This window comes from Pseudorasbora parva, chromosome 5, assembly GCF_024679245.1.
Source record: "Pseudorasbora parva isolate DD20220531a chromosome 5, ASM2467924v1, whole genome shotgun sequence".
Classification (NCBI taxonomy): domain Eukaryota; kingdom Metazoa; phylum Chordata; class Actinopteri; order Cypriniformes; family Gobionidae; genus Pseudorasbora; species Pseudorasbora parva.
Window position 1 is genome coordinate 23,613,625 of NC_090176.1, and position 27,673 is coordinate 23,641,297.

General features: G+C 37.1%; 3 protein-coding genes across 4 annotated transcripts in view; all 3 read left to right on the plus strand.

Moving 5' to 3' along the window:
- Positions 1-14,520, plus strand: part of myo10l3 (myosin X, like 3) — an 82,148-nt gene extending 67,628 nt beyond the window's left edge. For both annotated transcript variants that reach the window (XM_067443557.1, XM_067443558.1), the window contains exons 25-40: positions 1,847-1,970; positions 2,110-2,353; positions 2,452-2,547; positions 2,705-2,798; positions 2,891-2,946; positions 3,349-3,491; positions 4,518-4,712; positions 4,817-4,974; positions 5,813-5,936; positions 6,881-7,178; positions 7,855-8,062; positions 8,354-8,490; positions 8,693-8,813; positions 9,970-10,428; positions 11,675-11,866; positions 13,058-14,520. In XM_067443557.1, the coding sequence (XP_067299658.1) occupies positions 1,847-1,970; positions 2,110-2,353; positions 2,452-2,547; positions 2,705-2,798; positions 2,891-2,946; positions 3,349-3,491; positions 4,518-4,712; positions 4,817-4,974; positions 5,813-5,936; positions 6,881-7,178; positions 7,855-8,062; positions 8,354-8,490; positions 8,693-8,813; positions 9,970-10,428; positions 11,675-11,866; positions 13,058-13,162 (2,754 nt within the window). In that variant the 3' untranslated portion in view covers positions 13,163-14,520. The remainder of the gene's footprint in view (positions 1-1,846; positions 1,971-2,109; positions 2,354-2,451; positions 2,548-2,704; positions 2,799-2,890; positions 2,947-3,348; positions 3,492-4,517; positions 4,713-4,816; positions 4,975-5,812; positions 5,937-6,880; positions 7,179-7,854; positions 8,063-8,353; positions 8,491-8,692; positions 8,814-9,969; positions 10,429-11,674; positions 11,867-13,057) is intronic.
- A 1,565-nt stretch (positions 14,521-16,085) lies between these two features.
- Positions 16,086-20,693, plus strand: pttg1ipb (PTTG1 interacting protein b). Its single transcript, XM_067444963.1, has 7 exons — positions 16,086-16,243; positions 17,004-17,056; positions 17,202-17,310; positions 17,742-17,844; positions 19,354-19,419; positions 20,003-20,049; positions 20,147-20,693. The coding sequence occupies exons 1-7, from the start codon at positions 16,153-16,155 to the stop codon at positions 20,188-20,190; spliced, it is 513 nt and encodes a 170-aa protein (XP_067301064.1). The 5' UTR covers positions 16,086-16,152; the 3' UTR covers positions 20,191-20,693.
- Positions 20,694-21,381: 688 nt separating this feature from the next.
- Positions 21,382-25,170, plus strand: sumo3b (small ubiquitin like modifier 3b). Its single transcript, XM_067444964.1, has 4 exons — positions 21,382-21,555; positions 22,205-22,333; positions 22,443-22,514; positions 24,292-25,170. Exons 1-4 carry the CDS (start codon positions 21,535-21,537, stop codon positions 24,352-24,354), a joined length of 285 nt encoding a protein of 94 aa, XP_067301065.1. The 5' UTR covers positions 21,382-21,534; the 3' UTR covers positions 24,355-25,170.
- Positions 25,171-27,673: the final 2,503 nt, after the last annotated feature.

Genomic DNA, 27,673 nt, shown 5'->3' on the forward strand with positions numbered 1-27,673 from the left:
TTTGCCTTAAAATTTACCAATAACCACTATAATAAAACAAGTGGTAAAACAAAAAACACAAGATAAATCAGAAATCACAGTAAGTGGCCTGTCCAATAAATAGGGGTACACAGGGTCAAACACACAGACAAAACACCATCAGGGTAACACACATTACACTAAGAAAATGCAACAAACATTGACTAAATAACAGAATGTAACATGTAAATGTAACACAAAATTCCATAATGTATTGTACTTAAGGGGGTTTTGTGTTTCATTTCCTGTTATTTAGTTATGAGTAACAACAATAATAAGAAAAAAACTATTTATACAAAATGTAATCATATGTGGTCACAAGGGGACTTCTGAGTATGTCCGTTACTTTTTCTCATTGTGATTTATAGATTGATTTATTTGTTTTGATTTATTTATTTTTACTTGCCAAAACCATAAATAAGATGGCATTTTACTGTAAAATTATGTATAATGTATAATTTTAAACCATTTATTGCTTTTCACCGTATTGTAAGTTCACTTAGTTAACTAATTAACAAGTTCACTTGAAATTTGTCTGTCTACTTTGTTACAAAGTCACTGCTTGTGTTGCCATAGAGGTGGTGCTTTAAAGGGCATGACTTTAGAGACAACATCTCTGCATGTTTACAGTTTCATCACATTGACAGTACATCACAACACTCTTGGAGATTTCACATCTATCAATTTACCTGCTTTAAACCACTGCTGCTAAAAAATATTGATCTTAACCAGAATGGACAACTAGTTGTTTGTTGTAGTGTTTTTACTCAGTTGGTGTTTTACTATCTATACTTGCATCAGTAGTCACTAACATTTGCATAAAGTTTGCAAATCATTGTGGCATCTCCAGCGGTCACTGTCACTCACATCCACTGTCATCTAAAATGAGCGACTTCCAGTTGTATTGCCGCTGCAAAGTGTGAACCCCTTGTAAGGCATTTGGCATGAAAGGGATATGCATTTCATCATGTTTATACAGTTCAGTGTCAGGGTAGTGTGATCCGGTATTGCTTGGAGAAAAACAGAAACACTCAGCCTGCCTAATTGACCTAATTCACACGTTGACCTAATTTTTTTTAGCCCTTTAAACTTGTTATAATGCCATAATGAAGGCATCCGCACTCGCACTATGCTTTATTGCTCTTTTTTTTGTTGTACTCATGTTTTATTTTCTAGAGCAGGGTAAGGAGTATCAGGTGCATATGATTTGATATTTGTATTAAGTCTTTGTGCCTCAGGGTATTCCCAGAATTACAGCTATTAGCCAATGCCTGTCACACCTGCTCCAAACACAGTCCTGCAACAGTTTGATTGTTAACTCGGATAATATTTGAACTCAGAAACCTGATTCGGGTTATGTTTGGGTGTAATATGAAACTTGACATGACAGTTAACAAAGGGAGCACATTTACTGATGTCATGCTCTTTTTGTTTGTGCTAACTAGTAGGATTAGACTGAAATGCAGATGTCCTACAGCAGCAAACAAAAAAAAGTGCTCGGTTACAGAGTAAAAAGGAGCCATTTTCAATGTTGATAATAATAATATTTAATCTTATTGTTATCAATGTAAAATTATTGATATTTTAGTTGTGCTGTCTCATATTTTATGGAACCATGATACATTTTTATCAGAATTTTTTAATGTGTAGAAATTGCTTGTATTTGGAATAACACAATTTTGTAACATTTATAAATGCCTTTACTGTCACCTTTATTCATTTAATGCATCCTTGCTGTATATAAAAGTATTATTTTAACAAACATTTTAACTTTGAAAGCTCTTTATTGACATTTCACACTCTCTTTCTCTCCCCCCCACCCCCCCAGTTCATGGACAGCAATGATGAGAACGATGGGTATGTGGACACCGATGAGGAGGTGTCAAATGGTAGAGTGCATCTGCTGAATGGAAGTGGACCTCCTTATTTCCACAGCTACCTGTACATGAAAAGTGAGTTTTTCTAACTTGCTTATTGTTTTGTTTAGTCTATACCATTGAATAATATTGCTCAAACTGAACATTTTTAATAGGTAGACTGAAGCGAAAGATTCATATTTCATTGTCCTGTTTCTTATTTTTCATCTTTAAGGTGGGCTGATGATCCCGTGGCGCAGGCGCTGGTGTGTTTTGAAAGACGAGACCTTCATGTGGTTCAGGGCAAAGCAGGACTCTCTCAAGTCAGGCTGGCTTTACAAGAAAGGTGGAGGGATGTCCACTCTGTCTCGCAGGAACTGGAAGATGCGTTGGTTCGTCCTTCGAGACTCTAAACTCATGTATTTTGAGAACGACAGCGAGGAGAAACTGAAGGGAACCATTGACATCAGAGCTGCCAAGTAAGCTCCCGCAGTGCTCAGTGTAAATGACGATGCATGTCAGCCTAGTGTTTACAAGCAAGAGTCCATAGACTGATGGTCTGTGGTGTTTCATGCAGGGAGATTGTGGACAACCACGAGAAGGAGAATGCACTGAATATTGTGACCGAGGACAGGACTTACCAAATCTATGCAGAATCCCCTGAGGATGCAAGGTACATTTCAAATCTGTATTTATTTTATGTTGGTCTGCCTGAGTTTCTTCAATGTGTGTTAACTTTCATATCCATCTGTTGTGCCCCCTTGTGGTGTAATATAACTCATTTGATATTGTCGTCTAATACCTAAATGGTCTGCATGCTTGTGTTTCAGTGGCTGGTTCAACGTGCTAAGCCGCGTCCATAGTGCCACTCCAGAACAGCTTCTGCAGATGCAGCACGAGCAGGCCAACCCCAAGAACGCAGTTGTGAGTGTTTGCACTAATCTAACAACTTGCAGCACCATTATGTGTCATAGAATATGTATTTACATGTCGTTTTTATGATATTTAATTCATAGGGAACACTGGATGTTGGGCTTATCGATTCTGTATGTGCTTCTGACAATCCAGACAGGTAATGCATGATATCATGAGCGTTGAGCATATAGCATTAGGACAAAAAATAATATTTTGGGTCTCACTTTATATTAAGGGTCTTTAACTACTATGTTTAACTACTACATCTATAATAATGTATAGCCTTCCCTTACCCCGTAACCCACCCTTAAAAGTAACCATACCATCAAACCTGTCCCCAACCGTACCCATATCCCACCTCAATAGCAGCAAACGTGTACTTAACATTTTTTTATTTATTTAAGTACAAAGTAGTTGAAGATACTTAATATAAAATGTGACCACATTTTCTATATCATCCATACTGTATGCATTTAATGTATTCATTTGGAACATTTGTTATGTTTTATGTGATATAATGGTTGTACAGTGCTGTGCTCATACGATTTCTTTCCATCAGGCCAAACTCATTTGTTATAATCACTGCTAATCGTGTGATCCATTGCAACACTGACACACCAGAGGAAATGCACCACTGGATTGGCCTCCTGCAGAAGCCTAAAGGAGACTCCAGAATAGACGGCCAGGAGTTCATAGTGAGAGGTGAGTCATATTGGTCTGTACAGGATACAAAGATTCACAGAACAGCACTGTACTTTAAACATCTAGGTCACGCTGAATCATTCTACAAAACTGGTGCTATTTGTGTCCTTCATACACATTTAAAACTTTGGGATCACTAAGATTTTTGAAAGAAAGAAATGAGTACTTTTATTCAGCAAGGATATTTTTTTCACCATTATGAATGTCTGTACTATTAAAAAAAAATGCTGTTCTTTTTAACTTTTTGTTCATCAAAAAAATCTATCCCGGTTTCCACAAAAATGTAAGCAGCCATTGTTTTCAACATTGATAATAAGAAGAAATGTGTCTAAAATATGATCATGTGACACTGAAGACTGGAGTAATGATGCTGGAAATTCAGCTTTGCCATCACATTAATAAATTATACCAAAAAAAAAACCTTTTTTTTTTTCAATTATTAAAAAAATTATAATCAAATAACTAAGTGGTTGTATTTATACCACTTTACTATTTTATTTTATTTTAGCTCAAATAAATGCAGGCCAACATGCAAAAAGCAGCTTTCAAAAAAATACATAAAATCTTACTGACCCAACTGTTTGAATGATAGTGTACATTTGTGTGCAACAATTCTGTAATCAAATGAATCACATTATTACAATACCTAATAATATTATTGTCAACTCTGTTGCCATTATATTTTCCCTTTTTGAAATGATAAAGTAATCTATAACTATTGACTATTCATTAAATCATCAATTTAAAGCCACTAAAATATACACTTTTAATCTTCTAGAGCAGGGGTCCCAAATCTCGGTCCTGGAGGGCCGCTGTCCTGCAGAGTTTAGCCAACCCCAATTAAACACAACTGAAACAGCTTATCAATGCTTATAAAGGCTGTTTCAGGTGTGTTTGATTGGGGTTGGCTAAACTCTGCAGGACAGTGGCCCTCCAGGACCGAGATTTGGGACTCCTGTTCTAGAGTATAATCTTATCATTCTCTAAGTGATTTATAATTTCTTCCCCCCTTAATTTTTCCATAAGGTTGGCTGCATAAAGAGATGAAGTCTAGTGGGAAGAGCACGTCTCTCAAGCTGAAGAAACGCTGGTTTGTTCTGACCAACAACTCACTGGATTATTATAAATCATCAGAGCGCAGCGCCTCCAAACTGGGGACACTAGTGCTCAACAGCCTTTGCTCGGTTGTTCAACCTGATGAGAAAGTCTACAAGGAGACAGGTGAGTCCAGACATTTTCAAGGAGAGCAAAGATTCTCAGTGTGAAAACGAGAACTAGAGAGATTCCTTCGTTGGACCGTTTCCAATGTCTCTGGTTTTCCACAGGTTACTGGAACATAATAATCCATGGGAGAAAGCATTCTTACCGTCTCTACACCAAACTACTGAACGAAGCCATGAGATGGGCTTCAGCCATTCAGGTGGCCATCGACAACAAAGTTCCCATAGAAACACCTACCCAACAACTCATACGGGATATCAAGGTACATTCACACTAAAATATCAAATTGAATTCATTGTCCCATGTTAAGGGAGGTTTTTCATCTTATTAACAATCATGTTTCAGTTGTGGAAGCCGATACCTCTCAAGCCCCGGCAATCCCTCAGGGTCAAAAACTGTAGTGTTAAGTGAGGTACACGGATGAGTGCTCTGTGTGCTGTTCACTGTTTTCTCTTTTTTTTTCTTACTTCATTCTGTATTTGTTGGATTATTTCGGAGTGCTTCCTAGATCTATACAGGATATTTTCCTACAGTGATTTTGAATTGTTAATGGTGTTCTCAGTCATTTTGGCTTATGATGTGCTGGACCAATACTGACACCTAGTGGCAAGGAGGCTCTACAATTTTTTCACTTAGTGCATTATTCAATGCTAGTTATGATTTGATTTATTTCTTTAAAAAGTGTACAGTGTCAGGTGAATATAAAGCGAGTAGTATTCAGTTATTCATGTAATCTCAACATGGTGGTGTAAAATAAAACTGCATTATTTTATTAAATTAATGCAACCTACTTTTTCAAAAGTAAGTGGGAAGCATAATTGAGTGCACCTTTATTCTGCTATAAAGATCCAACTTTCTAACTAGTCGACCTGAGGTGGTTCATTAGTTTGAGGTGGTAATTAATGCTCCAAAAAGATAACTTATTTTACTGCCTTCGACTGGTATGATCTAGTTTTTCAAGCATGGGAAAAACAGCAAAGCTCTAAAAACTTCCTCACTTTTGTGTGCCGTGTTTTCACCTGCAGTGATCTGTGGATGTGCATTGTGTTATATGAGTACATAAAACCCCTAATGCCATTATTGTTTTCATGTTTGTGCAGGAGAGCAGTCTTAATGTGGAGGCTGTGGAGCAGATGTACTGGAGGAACCCCATCCTGAGATACACACAGCACCCGCTGCACTCGCCGCTGCTGCCTCTGCCATACGGAGAGGTCAATGTCAGCTGTGAGTCTCTCCCTAACACTGATCGATGTTTCCTGTTATTTATTACATTTAGTTGTCTAAACTTTAGGTAGACAATCAGTGTTATTGTTAACTCAAACTAAAACTATTAATGCAGTTCATGAACAAATAAAAGTATCTGCAAAATGTATAAATGCAAGTGTAAATTATTATTTTTTTAATTTAATTTAAATTAATAAAAAAAAAACAACAACATAAAATCTAAATATTAGATAATACAAAAAATGACAATACAATTTTAACTTTAATACAATTTGTGACATGCTGTTGGATTACCACAGAATTCTTTAAAAAAATATTTTTTGCTGTTGATTAATTCAGAAATTTGTAAAAGCAAATATTTGTCTAGAAGTCAACACATTCCAGAGATTTCATGCAAAATACTGATTTAAAACACGTACATTAATATATAAAAATAGATATTCTACAGTGTGACCAATTAATTTTAAAATATTAAAATGACAAATATTTAAAAATAAAAAATCTCAATATTGTTTTTATTTAATAAATTGCAGGTATTATATGTAGTCTTGAAGGTCATAAAATAATTAAGAACATATCCATGTATAATTATCCAAGTTTTGAAATGTAAAAAAAAAGTTTAAGTATGTCATTGCATGTCAACTATCCTTTTTCAAACTGATAAACAAAAGTATTTTCCGTGGGAACTGACAGCAGGCCACTCATGCTGTTAATAGAGCTCAACGTTTATTAAATCCGGGACATTCCATAAACATTCGATTCAAACCGCAATCTCCTGTTCACACGGTTCATATACTTTGGCCCTATTGTTGGATTGTTGATTAATTTGTGTAGTGACGCACATTTTCACCATTTGAAGTTTGGATTGATGGGATAATGGATTTAATCCCTTTGTCTCTCGCTTTTTCTCCATCTGTCTCCTCTTCCTGTCCTACTTCCTCCAGTGCAAAAGGAGAAAGGCTACACCAGCCTGCAAGATGAGGCGGTCAAGATCTTTAACTCGTTACAGGAGATGGAAGCTGTGTCAGACCCAATGCCCATCATTCAGGGCATCTTACAGACATGTCAAGATCTGCGGCCACTCAGAGATGAAGTCTATTGTCAGCTGATCAAACAAACCAATCACGTGCCTCAGCCCAACAGTTCCGCCAACCGTGCGCACTGGCATCTGCTCACCTGCATGAGCTGCACCTTCCTGCCCAGCCGTGGCATCCTCCGATACCTCCGATTCCACCTGAAAAGGTATTGTTGCTACTTCTTTACTGTGACACTTTCGTAATGTAAAATAATAGATTTTCACTGTCATTTTTCTGTGATGTTCTATTATGAAGGTTTGTGGTGGACTTTGAGGAGAAATTAGAGGAAATGGTGGGAATAACATCCTGTCCTAAGTCCTTGGTCCTTGTACCTCAGCCAAAATAATCAAATTCATTGCATCCTCTGAAAAGTATAACAATAACTTAGTCCATCCTGGATTTGTCTTGGATGGTCTTATGTTGACAGATGAATCATTTGTTAAATCTGGATCTGCATGAATTATTTAAATGACATATTTTGGATGCAAAATATAAAAATGCATTCACTGTATATTTGCTAGCTGGTTTATCATTTGGCTGGTTTGGACATTTTTGAGCAGTGTAATTTTAGTGTTACAAATTACAGTATTTATTATGTTTTCAGTTTATTTTAATTTCAGTTTAGGTTTTTGTTGTAGCTACAACTTCTTTTTATTAATCTTGCCATGAAAAAAGCCACAGATTCTTATATAGCAATACAAAAATTAATTCAATAAATATATTTTATTTCAGTTAGCAATAACAGCACTGATTCTGACCACATAATATTTTGCATTTGGAGACATTCATATTCTATATGAATATATTTTTAATATTTATTATTAACATCAATCCCTTCTTAGGATAAAGGAGCTATTTCCTGGAACAGAAATTGAGATGTTCGCCGTGTTCATTGGCGACTCGCTGAAGAAGACAAAAGCGCGGGAGTTTGTGCCTTCACAAGATGAAATTATCGCCCTCCTGAACAGACGGGAGATGACCACCACTGTTTACTGCCATGGTGGAGGTTCCTGCAAGATTTCAATCAACTCTCACACTACAGCAGGAGAGGTAAGGCCTGCTGACAGCCTGCAAAGCACAGCCAGATCTGATACTAGCTGATTCAGAATTGCATCATTGTACCCACACAAGTTATCACAAAAATGTTATCATGCAATTATAAAACAAACAGTGATAAAAAAAAATTGGCTCTGGCAATTGAGAGGAAAAAGTCCTCCTGTGCCTTTCAGCGAACAGAAAACACTGAGTTTAAAAATGTTTTTCTTATAATGAGGATTGCGTGCGGAACCTAGTGGTGTAATATGCTGATGGCCAAGTGTTTAATTTCTTTTCTGTGTGTAGGTGGTAGAGAAACTGATCCGAGGCTTGGCTATGGAGGACAGCAGGAACATGTTTGCTTTGTTCGAGCATAACAACACGATCGACCGGGCCGTGGAGAGCAGGGTGATTGTTGCCGATGTGCTGGCCAAGTTTGAGAGGTAAAGCTACACCGTAAAGCTGCACCTATTCACTCTCAGAAATTAAGAGATTAAAACTCTGCCAAGCGCATGTGTCATCGCTTGGTTATTAAAGCGGTAATGCATTAATAACATCCATAAAACCTTTAAAACCAATGTGAAATAAATGTATTTAATGAGCAGCACACACAAATTCATATTTGTTTTGGTGGTTGTTTCTTAGGTTGGCAGGAAGTGAGGTGGAGGAAGACGGCCCATGGAAGCTGTACTTCAAACTGTATTGTTTCTTAGATGTGGAGAGCATGCCCAAGGAAGGAGTGGAGTTTGTCTTCATGTTTGAGCAGGTCAGTAATTTATAGTTTCACTTTTTGCCTCTTTTCTATTCAACACAACTAAGGATGTGTGTAATTCCTTAATATCTAAACTAAATAATGTTTCCCATTCATCTTAAAATCAGTTGCTTAGCTGATTTAACTTGTATATACATTTTTTCACTTTTCATTTTAATTTAAGTTGAAATGTATATTTTATTAAAAGATTTTATATTGTTATTGCACTACAAAAAATAAATCTTATTTAGTTTTTTTTTCTTCTTGTTTCCAGTCGAAATATCTATACATTCTTAAATCAAGATGCATTTAAATTTAAATTAAGTTAAATGTCATAAGATCTTTTTTCTTGGAGGAAAAAATAAAATTACGTGAGATTTTGCTTAAAACGAGACAAATTATCTGCCAATGGAGAAAGAAAAATAATCTTATTTCTGTTTGGGACAGAAACAAGATTTCAATCAGAAACAGTATTTTTCTCACCCCATTGGCAAATATTTTTACTTGTTTTAAGCAAAAACTCACTTCATTTTGATTTTATTTTCAAGAAAACAAGAAAATTTTAAAGAAATCTTATGTCATTTAACTTATCTAGTAAATGCATCTTGATTTAAGATTTTTTAGATATTTAGACTAAGTAAAATACTAAGTAAGAAGAGAATTTTTGGCAGTGTCATTTTTATTATTTAAAAAAAAAAAAAAAAAAAAAAATATATATATATATATATATATATATATATATATATATATATATATATATATATATATATATATATATATTTTATAATTTCTATATAGTTTTAACCATTATTAAACTTTTCTTTTTATTTCAGCTTTTTGAGGAGCATTCTTAAGCGTTCCTAAATCAAGATATTTTAAATTGAGAAGCAAAATGATATAAGATATTAAGTCTTGTTTTCTTAAAAATGTATCAAATTAAATCAGGCCAGTGGGGTAAGAAGAATAAACTTGTTTTCCCCTTCAATTAAGTTTTTTTTTTTTACCCCATTCGCAGATATCTTTTTGATTGCTGAAGCACAAACCCACTTTATTTTGTAATATATTTTTCATAATAAAAGACTTAATATCTTGTCATTTTGCTTGTCAAGTTGCTTTTTTGCAGTGTTCAGATGAATTCAGATGTGAGTCTTGTTCTCATTCATTTTTCCAGGCTCATGAAAGTTTAATAAGCGGTCACTTTCCTGCCCATGAGGACACCCTTCAGCACCTGGCTGCTTTACGTCTGCAATACCTCTATGGGGATGTGTCTCGGGTGAACTGGAGCCTGGACAGCATCTACCCCACCGGCCGTCTGCGCAACCGTATACTTCAGTTCACCAAAGTAGGAGGAGCAGCCGGACCCGGACAGACCCTAGAAAGGAGGAGGACGAGCTTCCTGGATGGCACGCTTAGGCGTGGACTGAAGACGGGCACTATGAAGAAACAGCGCAGCATGCAGGAGGAACAAATGCTGGAAATGTGGATCAAGGAAGAGACTTCAGCCACCAGGGCCAATGTTATGGAAAAGTGGAGTCGACTGCATGCTCTGGACCAACACCAAGCCATGATTAAATATATGAACATCATTAAAGAATGGCCTGGGTATGGATCTACGCTGTTTGATGTGGAGGTAAGCAGGATGAAACCAGGAGTAAACAAAAGGATGTTTGAGATATGAGAGAACTACAATGTAGGTTCAATGGAAAATCATGCTTCTGTCTAACTCAACAATGTACTTTTACATAAAATCAGCCTAAATGAAGACTCGTGTCTGTAAAACACCAACAACTTTTATTCCTTTTCACACATATACACATTATATTAATTAGACTATTGATTAATAAAGACTAATTATGTTATGACCTCAGAACACTTTTATCAATCAATACATTTTGATATTTACTTCATATAACCATCTCCATATGATGACTTTATGTAGTGAACTTTCTCAGTAGCTTGCTGTTACTGCGTTGCACTCGCAAAGCAAAGTGCTCGGGTATCCGTTAAACACAAGTCACGATAAAAGAGCTGAAAGACTCAAGCTAGAAAGAAGCAAGCTTAAATGGCTTGGTGCTTCAGAAAATGCATTTTTATCTTATTTTTTGCTTATATTATCACTGTCAATTGGGTTAAGTGTAGGTGGTACATAATTTTCAAACGTGATAGAGCATTAACCTTTTAGTGCCAGTCACTTGACATTACATTTCTGAACTTCTGAATTCCCGTTAATATGTTTTGGCGCCACTCACTTGGCATTTCACATTGAAAGTGCCACAAAGTGCTAAGTTTTGGGTTGGATGATTGCATTAATTGAAATGGTTCAAACCTCATCATCAAGCTATCCATTTCTCATTGACAGTCGTGGCCTAATGGTTAGCGAGTCAGACTTGTAACCCAAAGGTCACATGTTTGATTCTCAATACTGCCAGGAAAATGTAGGTGGAGGGAGTGAATGAACAGCAAGCACTCTCTTCCACCCTCAATACCCACAACCTAACCCCAAATCGCTCCCTGGGCGCCGCAGCGAATGGCTGCCCACTGCTCCGGGTGTGAGTGTCCATGGTTTGCAGTGTTCACTAACTTGGATGGGTTAAATGCAGAGGACAAATTCCTAGTATGGGTTACCATACTTGGCCTTTACATCATGCCACTTTGTTTATAAAGTGGCATGATGTAAAGGCAAATAGATTTGTGCTTTTTTGTGGATAAATGTATTGGTGTGTGAACGATGGGAATGTTTATGCATTTGCAAAGGTATTCCTAGAATGTTTTTGCCAGTTGCTTTACTGTCCAAGTCAAAAAAGCTCAAACTCAGACATTATCTGGATCATTTTTCTATAGTCTAATCTGTCATTTTCTGTGATTTCTGTGTGCAGTGTAAAGAAGGAGGTTTCCCTCATGACCTCTGGCTGAGCGTGAGTGCCGAGAACGTGTCTGTGTATAAGAGAGGAGAGGCCAAACCTCTGGAGACTTTCCCCTATGAACACATTGTCTTTTTTGGAGCTCCTCATGCCAGCACATACAAGATCACAGTGGATGGAAGAGACATGTTCTTTGAGACACCTCAGGTAAGCAAATGTCATTTTAAATGGATAGTTCACCCCAAGATGTCATCATTTACTCATCCACATTGTCTTCAAAACACAAATTAATGGTGCACTATGTACAATTTTTGCAGTAAAATATCAAAAAACTACTGGGCCAGTGTTATATATGTTGCTCAGTTGAGTACTTATAATATCCCAAATGTTTCCAACTATTTGTAAATCGTCAGAATTTCTCTTTTAACCAAGGAACCGAGACGTGTGATTGAGTTGCTTGTCAATTAGGTCATATCTGCGTTAGCCTCGGTTTCCAGTTTTATTTGGCAGAAACACTTTAATATTAGCAATGTGAACAAGTGCCACAGCAGCCGCCGAGCGAACACACAGAGTAACGTCATACCATCATTTCAGTATGAATAAACAAAGCTAATATGATAAACTGAGCTGCGTTACCTCATACTCATGACCGGAGAAGCGGAAATGGTGCCGACGACTGTGTCCCTTCATAATAAAAGTCCCGCTGCTTGCGAGCCGTGTGATGCGTTCAATCGCTCCAGCGGCCGTGCTCAGCTCCTTCAACACTCGGTCCTGCTCTGCTTCACACTACAGTAACGTTAATAACCGCATCCATCAACATGATTTCTGCCCGAGTCCTATTTTCCATTGGCTGTGAGGTGAAGACCACATGTCCCAAGATTCTGCTCTCAAACTTGGCATCATTTGTTTTGAATAGGCACCCTCTAGTGGAACGGAAAATTTACATAGTGCACATTTAAGCTATTTTTTATGAAACCTAAGAAATGTTGTTCATAAAAGTAACACAAACACGTTGATGCTTCAAAAAGTGAATAAAGACAAAATCCACATGTCTTCTGAAGAAACACAATGACTTTGTGAGCACATTTAATCAAACATCAAACTTGCTTGATGCGCGAGAACCAATGCGTATTTTTGTGTTTTATGCGGTGCGTTTGAATTCCATTAACTATATTTAATGCACTGTATGTACTTGGATTAAACCACTCCATTCATAAGAATTATGTGTATGGTCACAACTTTTTTAATCTTCTAAATTTTGTTTTCGAATATAAGTCTTGTGAGTTTTGGAACAGCAGGAGGGTGAACTATCCCTTTAAGAAAACAATATCAGCATATCATTGAATAGTAGTGTTTCTTGGTTTTCTTCACTGTGCATAAACTCTGGCTTTTTTTCAGGTTGGAGAGATCACCAAAATAATGAAAGCCTACATCAACATGATAGTTAAGAAACGATGCAGCGTCAGATCAGTGGCCAGCTTCGGGAGCAACTGGATCAGGTGATGTACTGACCACAGTCAAGATTTCCTTCTTACTGACGGAAAAAAGAACTCAACAGCAGGGGTGTTGTTCAAATGTTCATTGTCAGTACCTCAGAGTCCTGAATGCTTTAACATGCTCCTTTCGGGTTTTCTGGCCATTTTTAGTTTTGAACACACTTTGAAGTGGAAAGATCAAAACAGGGGCTTAAATGTTACACACAAAGAAGTGTTTTGTTGGCTCTCAAAGACTTATAGCCTGAAGTGATAACACATCAAAAGTGTGAACAGCCATGTTAAAACTTGTCCATTTGCCTTACTCCGCACAAGGGCTGGTCTGTGCAGATTTGCGTCATTTAGATGGCTTTCTGTGTTCCTGTTTTATCTGTTACTGAACCTTCACTCAGGCTCCTCGGGTTGAGAGAATGACGAAAAGTTTCTCTGCCTTTGTCTTGCCATTGTCATCCACGCGTTCTCTCACGTATTGTGCACAAGGGGCCGTTGACACGAAATGTGTTTTTGCGTTCCAGTGAGCTGCTTTTCTATTGTTTTTCTGTGTAAACATAAAAATTCAAAATATTGGTATCACACAAATTGAGCCAGCTTTTAATGCATGGTCAGATACGAACAACTGTCAAACAGTTCCATCTAGCGGATAAAACGAATTCTGTGTGAAGGGCCCCTTCTGGGTTAAGCTCAGGTACAGTATAAAGACATAAGCAATATCTCAATATTTCAGTGCAGTGTTGTGGGTGTTATAGCAACAAGAGATTTGACAGGAAATATGTGGAATACCACTGTACTGATATTTACTTAGCAGAAAAGCTGTAAAAAAACAAAACACTTAAATTGTGCTATTTCACACTGTAGGTCAGTTGTACATTTATTCTTTTAAGAAAAACACATTCATTTTAGTTTATACATCAAACCTTTTTAAGACATCATCTGGAATATGCTTTTTCCTAAGGTGGTTAAGAATGTTTTTAAGGATGCCTGCATACTTATAACTGAAGGATGATTTTGTGTGCCTAAAAGAGAGTGAATAATTATGGGTGGGCTGGGTATTTATTCAGTGTTAGTGTTATTGTATGGATGATGATGTTGTGTTGATGGCATGTCATGTACATCAGTGATGTAACACTCAGTGATAATATGAATGGAAGATGTCACTCATTTGTGTGGTAACATGACCTCATTCAAAGTTCTGTTCATTATTGCTCCATTAATGAATCTGGTGAGCTGCTGGCCAGTTCAATGCCAGAGTGCATCTCATTGCCATTAGTTTAGAGTCAGAATATTTCAGCTTGTGTAGAGGATGAAAAATCAAAGGTTGTTTTTTTGTAACTGGATTTACAAAATGCTTAATAAATTATTTCAGTTCCAGATGTGGCGTGGATTATTCAATGTTAACGAATTACATTTTCCCTTGTTCGCAATCTAATGCATGTGATACAAAATAATAAACAACTGCAACAAGCACTAACAGATAAGTTTCCTTGTAATAAGAATATTTTTGGTGATTGTTTGAGTGTGTTTTTTGTTCATATCTGTTAACTTCAGCTCTGCAGCACATTTCGAATAATTATGACGTATGCAAATTTGGACCCAAATCTGGGTCGCTGAGCTGAAGTGGTTACATTAAATATAGAGATACCAATCAAGCATAACATTGACAAATATTGTGCTGGCCCCCATTTTGCTGCCAAAAATGCCCTGTCCAGTTGAGGCATGGACTCCACTGGACCCCTGAAGGTGTGCTGTGGTATCTGGCAACAAGATGTTAGCAGCAGATCATTTAAGTCCTGTAAGTTGCAAGGTGGGACCTTCATTGATTAGACTTTGTTTGTTCAGATTGGATTGAGTTTAGGGGCCATAAAGGGGTGTACATGGTCTGGAACAATGCTTAGGTGGTACGTTTAAAAGTAACATCCACATGGATGACAGGACCCAAGGTTTCCAGCAGAACACTGCCCAAAACATCACACTGCCTCCGGCGGCTTGCCTTTTTCTCATAGTTCATCCGCGTGCCATGCGTTCCCCAGGTAAGCGATGCACACACACTCGGCCATCGACGTAATAGAAAATGTGATTTATCAGACCAGGCCACCATCTTCCATTGCTCCGTGGTCTAGTTCTGATGCAAAGTTCTTGACGCTTTCAGCGGTGGATAGGGGTCAGCATGGACACCCGGACTGGTCTGCGGCTATGCAACCCTCATATGCAACAAACTGTGATGCACTGTGTATTCTGACACCTTTCTATCAGAACCAGCATTAACTTGTTGAGCAATTTGAGCTACAGTAGCTCGCCTGTTTTATTGGACAAGCACGGGCCAGCCTTATTATAATGAAGCACTGATTTATAAGTTGTTTTCTTACAAACACAATAGGCATTTATAAAAAAAAAAAAAAAAAATGCTAAGCCTACTTAAAATTATACAATAAAATATAATATCTAAAACATACATTAATATAAAAATAAAAAGACGTATTTGAACTGATCTGTTATTTTAGTTTACTATTTTTAATCGCTAACAAAATTATATATAAAATTATATATAGGCTATATATATAATATATATGTATTTATGTATTTATGTATGTATGTATGTATGTACATACATACATACATACATACATACATACATAAATACATATATATTATATATATAGCCTATATATAATTTTATATATAATTTTGTTAGCGATTAAAAATAGTAAACTAAAATAACAGATCAGTTCAAATACGTCTTTTTATTTTTATATTAATGTATGTTTTAGATATTATATTTTATTGTATAATTTTAAGTAGGCTTAGCATTTTTTTTTTTTTTTTTTTATAAATGCCTATTGTGTTTGTAAGAAAACAACTTATAAATCAGTGCTTCAAATCCTGCTTAACCATAAACCACTATTTCGAAACTGGGAGGAGGTTCTTGAAAAGAAAAAAATTCCAGAAAACACATGACCAAGGGCTAAAAGAAACCAACAGAATCAGATCCGCTGCGTTGCCAACATGATCCAAACTCGGACTTTTTTACCGTCTATTGTTTTCTTTGCCTTAAGTTTTGCAGTTATTTTTGCCCAGACGACAAGTCCAGTAACAAGTAAGTTTCAGCCACACTGCTGTTTGTTTACAAGCTTTTTAACTGTAACCTTAACGTTAGATCGTGTACACAACAATGGCTAAGTTACATACCTAGTATAATCTATAGCATTTTTGGGCATCAGCTCTCAGAGTCGATGCCAAAAATATACATTCCGGTAGGTAACGTTAGGCAGCTTGCAAGGTTTTGATACGAAGACTTTCTTGCAGTTCGCTTGTCTAACAGCACACTTTCCAGAATTAATCGTCCTGCATATCGTCGATTTTCTTGGAAATAGTTTTAATAAGTCACATATATATAACCTGTTAGCAACTGCAATGGAAAGTGACTTCGAGCAGCTGATCAGTAAAACATCGGGACCAAACACGTAAAGTTACTGTTTTACAGACGTTTTAGATTAAATGACTAAATTGGTTCAAATACGTGTTACATTTTGTTGATATTTAGTCAATTTTAAGGCGTTTTATTTAATCATATATGCACTTTCCATAGTTTTCTTCGGTTTATTGACGAGCGAGTTCTGTTTAAATCACATGATAACCTCCTAGACAACTTAACAAAGGTTTTCTCAAAGCTAACGTTAGGTCAGGGAGAATAATGTTATAATATTGAATACAGGGAGAATAATCCAACTGCTTTAAGAATTTTTTTATTTTCATTTAAAATAGATTTCTGAGTAAAGATTTAATTTATTAAACTATGGTTAAAATCAGCGTTAAAAATAATGTCAGACTTGTCCTTAACTGCGTTCTTTTCACAGACTGCACTTTAAAATCCAACACAACTTGTGAAGAATGTCTGAAGATTGTTTCGGTAGGATTTATCCATGTGCTTATATTATACCATTCACTGATAGCGCTTCTAAACCACATACAGACAACAATAATTGGTGAAAAATCATTAAAAATGTTCTGTGACATGAATTTACATAATTGTTGTGTTATATCCTCTTATTCAGTGTTTGTGGTGCATCTCAAGCCAGAAATGCATCGACTATCCAGTGAAGAGCATTCTACCATCTCATAGTGTTTGTCCTCTCTCAGATGCACGATGGGGAATGTGCTGGAGTAAGACTGCTCATCACATACAGCAAGAAATATCTTGTCATCCATTACTGTCTTAAAGGAAATGTTGCATTTGTTATCATGAACATGCAGCTTACATTTCCCACTTGCAGGTTTTACAATCCCTTTGCATTTTAAATAAGGAACCGGAGTCTGTTATGTCAAATAGCTTCAAATTATTTCAGTCCTCTTACATAAAACATAAATAAATAATGATCTTCCATTTTGCATGGGGAATATGGTATGCTGAACTGTAAAAACTAGAACTTTATACGCCACATTCATAGTCCATAGTTCACGGTAGCTTTAACTTCATTACTTTGAACTCCAAACACTCTTATAAAATGATTCAAGGCAACTTTTTGCATATACTGCATAAACTGTGAGTTTTGGACAGGAATGATTGCATAAATTCTTTATTTTATGGTTCACAGTGAATTTCCAAGCTCTCATCATTACCATCTCTGTGATTGCTGGGGCGATCATCATCGGCATATTCGTCTGCTGCTTCTGCTGCTGTAAATGTGAAAACATTGGGTAAGATGCAAACCGGCACTTGTGATAAGGTTTATATATATATATATATATATATATATATATATATATATATATATATATATATATATATATATATATATATATATATATATATATATATATATATAATAATAATAATAGATTTTATTTATAATGCACTTTTCATTCCGAAGAATCTCAAAGTGCAACAAAGGGGGGTAACACAAAAAATGAATAACAAGTAAAAATACAGAATACTACAAACAATCAACCAACACAGAAAACAGAACAGAAACAGAGCTGATGGTGAACAGAAACAGAGCTGATGGTGAACAGAAACAGAGCTGATGGTGAACAGAAACAGAGCTGATGGTGAACAGAAACAGAGCTGATGGTGGAAGTCTCTGTTAGCTCCGCAGCACACTGTGGTCCACTCCATGTTTAAAATTTCTCCCAGCGGTGTGTCCTGATGACATCGCTGAGGCACGACAGCTGAAGACCAGATGATGGGTCTTCTTCATGATGATTCAAACGATGGGGATCGCCGCAGCACCATGCAGGAGGCAGAACATTCCTCCGGGCACTTCTGTGGACACACCGGGGCCGGCGCAGATGTCGCTCCACGGTCGCAATGCAGGACGGAACAGCGGCGCAGCCGAGAAGCAGAACATCCCAACATCATGCCGGACGCCGACGACGAGAGCCCGGATGACGCTAGCCCGGTGCAAACTTCAGCCACCATGCAGCTTAAGCCCAAGGGAGACCACCAGTGAGCACCCGCGGCGAGAAACATCAAATGTCCTCCAAACCAGAAACCAACCGCAGCAATTCAAACGTAAACATTAGAGAAGCGGTTGAAAACGGCGAAACGACGAACAACGAGTTCTCAGTGGCTGCCAGCAACAGTCCCAATTGTAGCTCTGACTGTTAGACTAGTCACAAACATAAGGAAATAAAATAAAATGTAAATCTAATAGTACATTAACATGATTTGTTGTGGGTGGAGAAGCGGCGAACAGACAACGCCAGCGTCCTCTCCCCCACGTTGCCTAGCATAATATATATATAAAATACACAATCAGGCATAACATTATGACCTAATATGGTGTTGGACCCCTTTCTGCTGCCAAAACAGCCCTTAAACTACTTGACCCCTGAAGGTGTGCTTGTTCACACTGCGGCCGCATTGAAAACAATCAGGTCTGGGTCTGATTCAGGACCACATATGTATGTGGTCTAAATCTGATTTGAAAAAAATCACATCTGGGCTAGATTTGAGTGTTCACACTACCTCTGAAGAAGTCTGACCTGGTCACTTGACCCCAAAAAAATTATGCCTGATTGGTGTGTGTGTGTGTGTGTGTGTGTGTGTGTGTGTGTGTGTGTGTGTGTGTGTGTGTGTGTGTGTGTGTGTGTGTGTATTTCACAGAATCAAATGGTTTGCTGCTATTAATTATTAATAACAAATGGCCATCACATTGGAGCACATAAGATATTAATAAACAAAAATTTCTCCTAATAATCTGAAAGGTATAAGAGGAATGATGACCGAATGGAGAGACAAACTCATTTGAGAAAGTTTCGCCAAGAGGAGAGGTACGGTTTGATGTGGGAAAATTAATTCTGTTCATTTGATTTTGTTAATAAATGTGAAAACTTGTCTTGATGAAATAGTGTTATTAAAGGGTTCGTTCACCCAAAAATGAAATTGATGTCCCACACCTGTAAGACCTCCGTTCATCTTCTGAACACAGTTTAAGATATTTTATATTTAGACCGAGAGCGTGTCTAAGAGTAGGCACACTATACTGTCCATGTCCAGAAAGGGAATAAAAACATCATCAAAGTAGTCCATCTGTGACATCAGTTAGTTAGTTAGAATCTCTTGAAGCATCGAAAATACATTTTGGTCCAAAAATCACTAAAACTATGACTTTATTCAGCATTGTCTTCTCTTGCGTGTTTGTTTTCAATCAAAACAAAGATTTACGCAAACAAAGATTCAGTAGTGCCTACTCTTAGATGCGCTCTCGGACTAAATATAAAATATCTTAAACTGTGTTCTGAAGATGAATGGAGGTCTTAAGGGTGAGGAACGACATTAGGGTGAGTCATTAATGACATCAATTTAATTTTTGGGTGAACTAACCCTTTAAAAAAAGTTATAATATAATTGCAGGAAAGCAGAGATGAAGCAAAGACATGATGAAATGCGATTGAAATATGGTAAGATTTTCCTGATGTAAAATAAATTGAAGTATACTTTTATAGTTCACTTATAAATGATAATTATACTGTTTGAATTTCACTCACTCTCTTTCAGGTTTGACAAAGGATAACCAGTACTCCAGATTTGAGAACAGCTAAGAAACTCCACTGCTGGCTTTTATACCACACAACTGTAAAAAAACAAAACAAAAAACACATTTCCTTGCATATCCAGCACTCCATTTTATTTGATTTAACTGGTTTCCAAGCATACGTTGTTGGCATGGGCTTGAAATTTGATTCATTCACACCTAGATTTTAAACAAATCTGAGTGCAAACCACAATTTAGACATTGCATTTATGTAGCCTTGATGACTTTTTGCAAATCAAAATAAGTAGCAACATTGAGTCAGCATTTGGCCAGACCTGATTTTTAGTTAGCAGTACTTGAAACTTACTGCTATAGATATTAATCAGATCAGACTAGGACTTGTCTTGCATAAATGGTAAATTGATATTTCAGTATAACTTGTCTATGTGTTGCATTTGACAATGTTTTAATCACTAGCTCATTGTAATTACCAAATGGTTGATTTATCAGTGCAATTTATAAAATCAAATAAACTATGAGAAAAATATGAATAAAAGTGAATATTGTACATTTGTTGCTGTTTAATGTAGATTATTAAAACTAAGAAGTACTGATCTGTTAGACAAATAAGAAAAAATATATATAAATAAGATTATAAAATAATTGTTTTAAATCATAGCAAGTTTCAGCTTTAAAACGAAATGCTTTTTGCAATAAATGCAACACGGTCATTCATCATACTTGTTTTTTTAATTATAGATTTTATATAAATCATGACAACAGTGATTTTAAAGTGGCACATTATTGTTACTTACAATTATTTGTCATGTTCTTGATTGTTTATTTGAATTAAGTTTATTGCATTTATAAATAATGTAATTATATAATTCAAATTAAAGCATGACTATATATTTATACGATAGATAGATAGATAGATAGATAGATAGATAGATAGATAGATAGATAGATAGATAGATAGATAGATAGATAGATAGATAGATAGATAGATAGATAGATAGATAGATAGATAGATAATCATGCTTTCAGTTTTTATTACTGACACCCCAAAAGGAATAATGCAATATTTTTTCATGAAGCAAAAGTAATGCGCATATTATCATAATTAAATGTTTTTCATAATTGAGTCATTTGTTGTTTGGCCTCAGACGCTCAGACCTCATGAGGTTTGGTCACATGGTTTCTTATTGTCCAATAAAATAGACGAGTTGATTTTGCGCGTTCTCGGGCCAGAGCTGCCTGCTGGGAATCACGTGGTTTTACCCGGTCCAATCAAGTGGGCGAATCCAGTTTGCGCGTTCTTGCTGAGCGCGGGGAGGACAGAAGCGGGTAGTAGCGCACTCGTGTTGCCGTCACATCCACATTATCAAGAAAATCCTACATTTCTACAAAAATGTCAGAAGAGAAACCAAAGGTACATGCATGTCTCTGTGTTCTGAGCTACAGCAGCACGGGGAGGAATATTTTAATGTGTTTATAATGCATGAATAGATTGTCTGGATCCTGCACTTTATATGTGGTTAGCAAGGAAACAATGGTTTTCAAACAGATTTTGCGCATTTTCCGCATGTGGCCATTTAACTCAGCCATCCATCCAACTACATTGAAAATCATAACATCTCTTGTCGCTAACACTCAAACCGGCGGTATTTCGCTTCATTTCAGCATCAATAAGATGCTCAGATTGGCTTTCTTTCATGGCGGATAGTTGCTTCAACTTTGCGCCAAACGCAGTTGCACTGAAAGCGTCGCACTGTCTGAAATCTCACGCAGTTGTTTTCCTCCAGTGTTATTTGTATTAATACTGATAATGTAGACTCGAGTCTCGTTGTCTTTTGCGTCATTAATATATCGTAGGGTGTTATTGAGTATTACAGGAACATCTACGTTAATGTTTAATACAGCGGCTGCATGTGAAGGACAATGTGGTTTGAGCGCAAACGACTGACCTGATATGCGTGTGTGTAACGTTAGACACTTAAGTGCGATTAAAACAACACTGTGCATGTTTATTATTAATAATTTTTATCTGTATATGTTGCTCTCTGCATATTTCATTTTAGGAGGGCGTGAAGACTGAAAATGACCACATCAACTTGAAAGTGGCAGGTCAGGATGGATCTGTGGTCCAGTTTAAAATCAAAAGGCACACCCCCCTTAGCAAACTGATGAAGGCATACTGTGAAAGACAGGTGAGACAGACAGCAGCTTGATTCTGAGCTCTTCACACATGATACATTTTACGTCTGGTGCTATGTTGATGAGCAGAATTATAAATTGGATCTTTTTCCCCCCCCCCAGGGTTTATCCATAAGGCAAATACGTTTCAGGTTTGATGGTCAGCCAATCAATGAGACGGACACACCTGCGCAGGTTTGTCCTTTATTTTTGTGTTTGTTGGTAAAGGTGTGAGCAGCTCCATATGAAAGTGATAACTGATTATTAGACATAGCGTATGCATGTTAACTTGCTATGGTGCCTTTTTTTCTAGTTAAAGGGTTAATTCACCCAAAAATGAATGATTAACCTTCAAGCCATTACTACTAGACTTACTACTTTCCGACTAATACAGTTGGAGTTCTTAAAGGGTTACTTCAGCGATTAGCATATGGGTTTGTATCAGTAGAAACCCTGGAGTATATTCAAATGATTGTGCTTCCCCCCTCATATCCCCCTGAGACAAGAGATTTATGCATTTTATTTCTGGAAAAATTCCTCCTATGATGCAAATTGACGATTTTTGCATCATAGGAGGAATGTTTGGCCAAAGGCTAAAGACTACAGCCAGAGAGGGAGCCATTTCCGCATGTTTTGAATCCGCGCATGGGGGATGGGAGATTACACTCGGCTTGCAGGGAGAGCTCAGGTCGCAGCTCATTTAAACAGAGATATGGTGAGCAATGTAAGTCTTTTAACTTCTCAAATTAATTTCAATGAAAGTTAAGCTTGCAAAGGCATGAACTGAAACGTGCCAGACTGAACTCGCGTTGTGAATGTATGCCGCGAGTGTAGTCGCGATTACCTCAGCTCTCATCACTCCTGCAGTTAGTGTTCAGTGCTGTGATATGCGGTGACTCACTCATTATATTGAACAGACACGTTCAGTTTTTAATTGAAGTGTCTTCTCTGTTCTCTAACTCAGTCACAGTAATCAAGTTGGTGGCGTTGGGAATGGCCTCACAGGGCAGCGAAGCATTCTGGGAATTGTAGTCTTTCATCCCCATGGGACAAAAATAAATTTTCTGTCTTTTCTCAGTCTAGAAGACACCAAATTCAAAAATAATTTCACATTTCTACTGCATTGATGACCCAGTTTAAATACAGATTCATCTTCCCAGCACTGAAGTACCCCTTTAAAAATGTCCTGGCTAAACCAAGCTCTGGGAGTAAATGGCAGCCAAAAAAAAGTGCATCCATCCATCCATTATAAATGTACTCCACACTGCTCCAGGGGGTTAATAAAGGCCTTCTGAAGTGAAGGGTTTGTATAAGAAAAATATCCATATTTAAAACCTTATAAAGTAAAATGTCTAGCTTCCACCAGATCGCCTTCTGTATTCAACTTGCGGAGAAAGTGTAATGCCTCTTGCAGTTCAAAATGCTTGCTCCATGTCCAATGGCATATGTCACACCAGTTACTCTTTCTTCACAAGTTAAATACAGAACGCGGTCTGCGTAGGCTAGATATTTTACTTTATAAAGTTTTAAATATATTTTTCTTACACCAGTGCATCACTTTAGAAGGCTCTTATTAACCCCCTGGAACCGTGTGGAATACGTTTATGTTCGATTTGATTGGATGCTTTTTTTTTTTTTTGAGGTTCATACTCGTTGGCCCCATTCACTCCCATTATAAAGTTTGGAAGTGTCAGGATATTTATTAATATAACTGATTGTGTTCATTGGAAAGAAAGTCATATGGCTTGAGGGTGAGTAAAACATAATTTCTTTTTAAAGTGAACTAATCTTTTAATGGCTTTGAGAATGCCATCTCTGTCAAATAAGTTTAAGCAACTAATACAAACTACTTAACCTATTTGTCATAGAAGGTGTGTTTGAAACCTTAGAGCTCTGGCACAAGTAAGTTCCATTTTAGGCCTTGGATAAAAATGTTTCTCAATCAGTCTTTTCGTGTATTGTGACTTTTCAGCTGGAAATGGAAGATGAAGACACTATCGACGTATTCCAGCAGCAGACAGGAGGAACGTGCTAAAGATGGAGCACATGTGGATAATGCTTTTTTTATTTTTATTTGTGCTTCTCACTTCCACTGCAGTTCAGGGCTGAAATGGAAAAGGTTTTGGAAATCTAAGTTAATAGATTTTTTTTTCTCCTTTCTTGCTCTTTTTAATCATCCAAAGACCTCATTTCCATTTTTGCAATGTTTTCCCTGAACCAAATTGGAAATGACAGTTACTAATGTAATCGACCCCCCCCCCCCCCCCCCACACACACACACACCTTTAGAGTTTGTGAGCCTGTTATATGTTTTTGTATTATGTTCGTATGTTCTCTTCTCTCCACCCCCCATCTATTTTTATATACAAGGAGGGAAGTTTTGTGAAAGGATGTTTGTGACTACTTAATATGGTCTCAGATTTTCTTTAATTGGAGTAAATGACTTTAAGACTCCTTTTTATGGACTGTCTCAAATGTTGACATTGCAGCATTGTGTTTGACACCTCAGGTTTGTTAAAGCTAGATTGTGGATCGTATTCCAGTAGATGTTATTTTTAAAAGCTTTGCATATTTCTTTAAAAGTTTGGCTTTCATAATATACAAATGAAGTGTTCCCCTTGTTTTTATTGTCATATGCTTCCTCTAGAAATGCATCATATTGTAACAGCCCTCTCTCATTTAGCCTTTCTGGCATATCAAGAGTATTAAACACTATCCTGGTGAAATAGCAGCTCCACAGTTAACTCCACATGTGTGAGTATTGTAATGGGAATGGCAGGGGTGTCTGGAGAGCAGAGGATCCTGTGTTGGCCATTTACTACTGTATATAATAAATATAGTTTGATACTGATCTTCGTCTTGTTCTTAAGGCTGTATAAAGAAAATGAAATGGGTTGCCACTAGATGGAGCAACTGCGAAAAAGATTAAATGTAGTTCTAGAGTATTTTGTCAAACTGATTGTCAGAAAATAATCCTGAAAATGCTGGGATGTCTCCAAAAGAGTGGATGTGTGCTAGAGGTTTTCTTAAGATGTGTTGGTAAAGTTCCATTTGTTTACATTGGAACTTTTTAACATTTGTTTGCAAATTAACGAAAAATAAAATTTAGTGATTTCAACATTTACTGACACAATTCAAATCAAAACTGGGTTAACATGAACTAGTTAAAGTAGCCTGCCTACCTCCATTGTCAGTAAAAGCTACTACGTTTACTACTTTAAAGAAAGGAAATACGTCATTAAAGTTATCCACGTGACTCCAGTAAATTGACTTCTGTTTTTAGAAGCGACACGAGTGCTTTTTGGACAAAAAGTATAATTCACCACCAGTGGAGGCATGCGTCCTGGGGCTCGTGAATGCGCACACGTTTGTTGTGTTTGACTCGTGTGAGTAGTCAACACAATGCACGCATTTATCTTGGCACTTGGAGTTCTAAATAGCAAATCACAAGTGGTGAATTGTATATAATCTATTGTAGTTTTTTTGTTGTTGTTGCACAAACAAAACAATCGCGTCGCTTCATAAGATTGGGGTAAAACCACTTGAGTCACATGGATTACTTTGGTGATGTATTTATTGGCCTACTTTTTTCCGGCTTCAAAGTGGTAGTTGCAGAGGCTGTCATTGGAGGCCCCAGAAGCTCTCCGATTTTATCAAAAAGGATCTTCATTTGGTTTTCTTCGGTTGGAACGACCTGGGGGAGAGTAAAAATGACAGAAATGTTATTTTTGGCTGCAACTAATATTTAATCTTAACAAAGATCATTAAACTCTACTGATCATTGTTAATATTAGTTAATGCACAAACTAACATTAACTAATGGGTAATGTAAGTAAGTTTGGGATGAAATGATACTAGTTCCAGTAGTTATGAAGGCTATTTTCTTACATCAGTAATGGAATCCAGCTTAAGCTATGTTTCTGGCAGTCTTATTGTCAAGTGTTTTTTTCTTTTTCTAGTATAAATTTAAAAAGAAGAAATGCCCAGCTCTCACTTTCAACTGCTTTTATATCCAGCGAATATCTTAACATCTAAATATTTTAATAAACATATGCCTGTAAGTAATATGTTAATATGAGTAATTAGCATAATTCTTGTCATCCACCACAACATGTTAAACTGTTTTCAGCACTTTTGTAGTCATGTGTACATCTGTCTGATGTCTAGCTAGTTCTCTCTTTCGGAAGTCTTCAGATTGTGCTTGAGAAAACTGCGCTGATAAACAGCATAGAAAGGGAGTTTTACTGTAAGGCGAAAACACAGTTTTGTATCAGTATTTGGTCAATAATAAAGGTTAATCTCAATACTGGCAATGACAGAGGTCAAACGTTTTCTGTAAGTCGCCACAAGGTTTTTACACACAGTTGCTGGTAGTTTGGTCCATTCCCCCATGCAGATCTCCTCTAGAGCAGTGATGTTTTGGGGCTGCCGGGCAACAGCTTTTCATCTTCCTCCAAAGATTTTCTATGGGGTTGAGATATGGAGACTGACTAGGGCACTCCAGGACCTTGAAATGCTTCTTACGAAGCCACTCCTTCATTGCCTAGGCGGTATGTTTGGGATCAATGCATGATGTTTTCACCCCAGTAGGTATGGTGCAACTAAGCATTCTTTCTCCTCCTAACACTACAAGTTTTTAATAACAAGTTCTATTTTGGATTCATCTGACCATATGACATTCTCCCAATCCTCTTCTGGATCATCCAAATGCTCTCTAGCCAACTTCAGACAGGCCTGGCCATGTACTGGCTTAAGCAGTGGGACATGTCTGGCACTGCAGGATTTGAGTCCCTGTCAGCGTAGTGTGTTACTAATGGTAGTAACTTTTTTTTTCTTTGGTCCCAGCTCTCTGCAGGTCATTCTGTATGACCCCACCATGTGTTTCTGGGATTTTTGCTGACCAATCGTGTGATCATTTTGACCCCACAGGGGGATATCTTGCGTGGAGACCCAGATCGAGGGAGATTATCAGTGGTCTTGTATGTCTTCGATTTTCTAATAATTGCTCTCACAGTTGATTTCTACACACCAAGCTGCTTACCTATTGCAGATTCAGTCATTCCAGCCTTGTGCAGGTCTACAATTTTGCTTCTGGTGTCCTTTGACAGCTCTTTGGTCTTGGCCATAGTGGAGTTTGGTTTCTGACTGTTTGAGGTTGTGGACAGGTGTCTACTCATCGCGAGTTCAAACAGATGCCATTAAAGAAACTGTATGTAAGAAATGTATTTCAATTAATCATGAAATGGCCCTGATATAGGGTCACTAGACTTTAAGAAATCATGTTAATTTCAAATACTCCACCCTCCACCTATCTACCAATCACAAAATCAGTAGTGTTTCTGCATCCTGGTTGC

What these genes read in the sequence shown, in the direction of transcription:
- sumo3b (XM_067444964.1), top strand. Translation starts at nt 21,535, where the DNA reads ATGTCAGAAGAGAAACCAAAG. An exon ending in AGGCATACTGTGAAAGACAG is followed by an intron (nt 22,334 to 22,442) that starts GTGAGACAGACA and finishes CCCCCCCCCCAG; the next exon opens with GGTTTATCCATAAGGCAAAT. An exon ending in AGACGGACACACCTGCGCAG is followed by an intron (nt 22,515 to 24,291) that starts GTTTGTCCTTTA and finishes GTGACTTTTCAG; the next exon opens with CTGGAAATGGAAGATGAAGA.
- pttg1ipb (XM_067444963.1), top strand. Translation starts at nt 16,153, where the DNA reads ATGATCCAAACTCGGACTTTTTTACCGTCTATTGTTTTCTTTGCCTTA. An exon ending in AATGTCTGAAGATTGTTTCG is followed by an intron (nt 17,057 to 17,201) that starts GTAGGATTTATC and finishes CCTCTTATTCAG; the next exon opens with TGTTTGTGGTGCATCTCAAG. An exon ending in TGAAATGCGATTGAAATATG is followed by an intron (nt 20,050 to 20,146) that starts GTAAGATTTTCC and finishes ACTCTCTTTCAG; the next exon opens with GTTTGACAAAGGATAACCAG.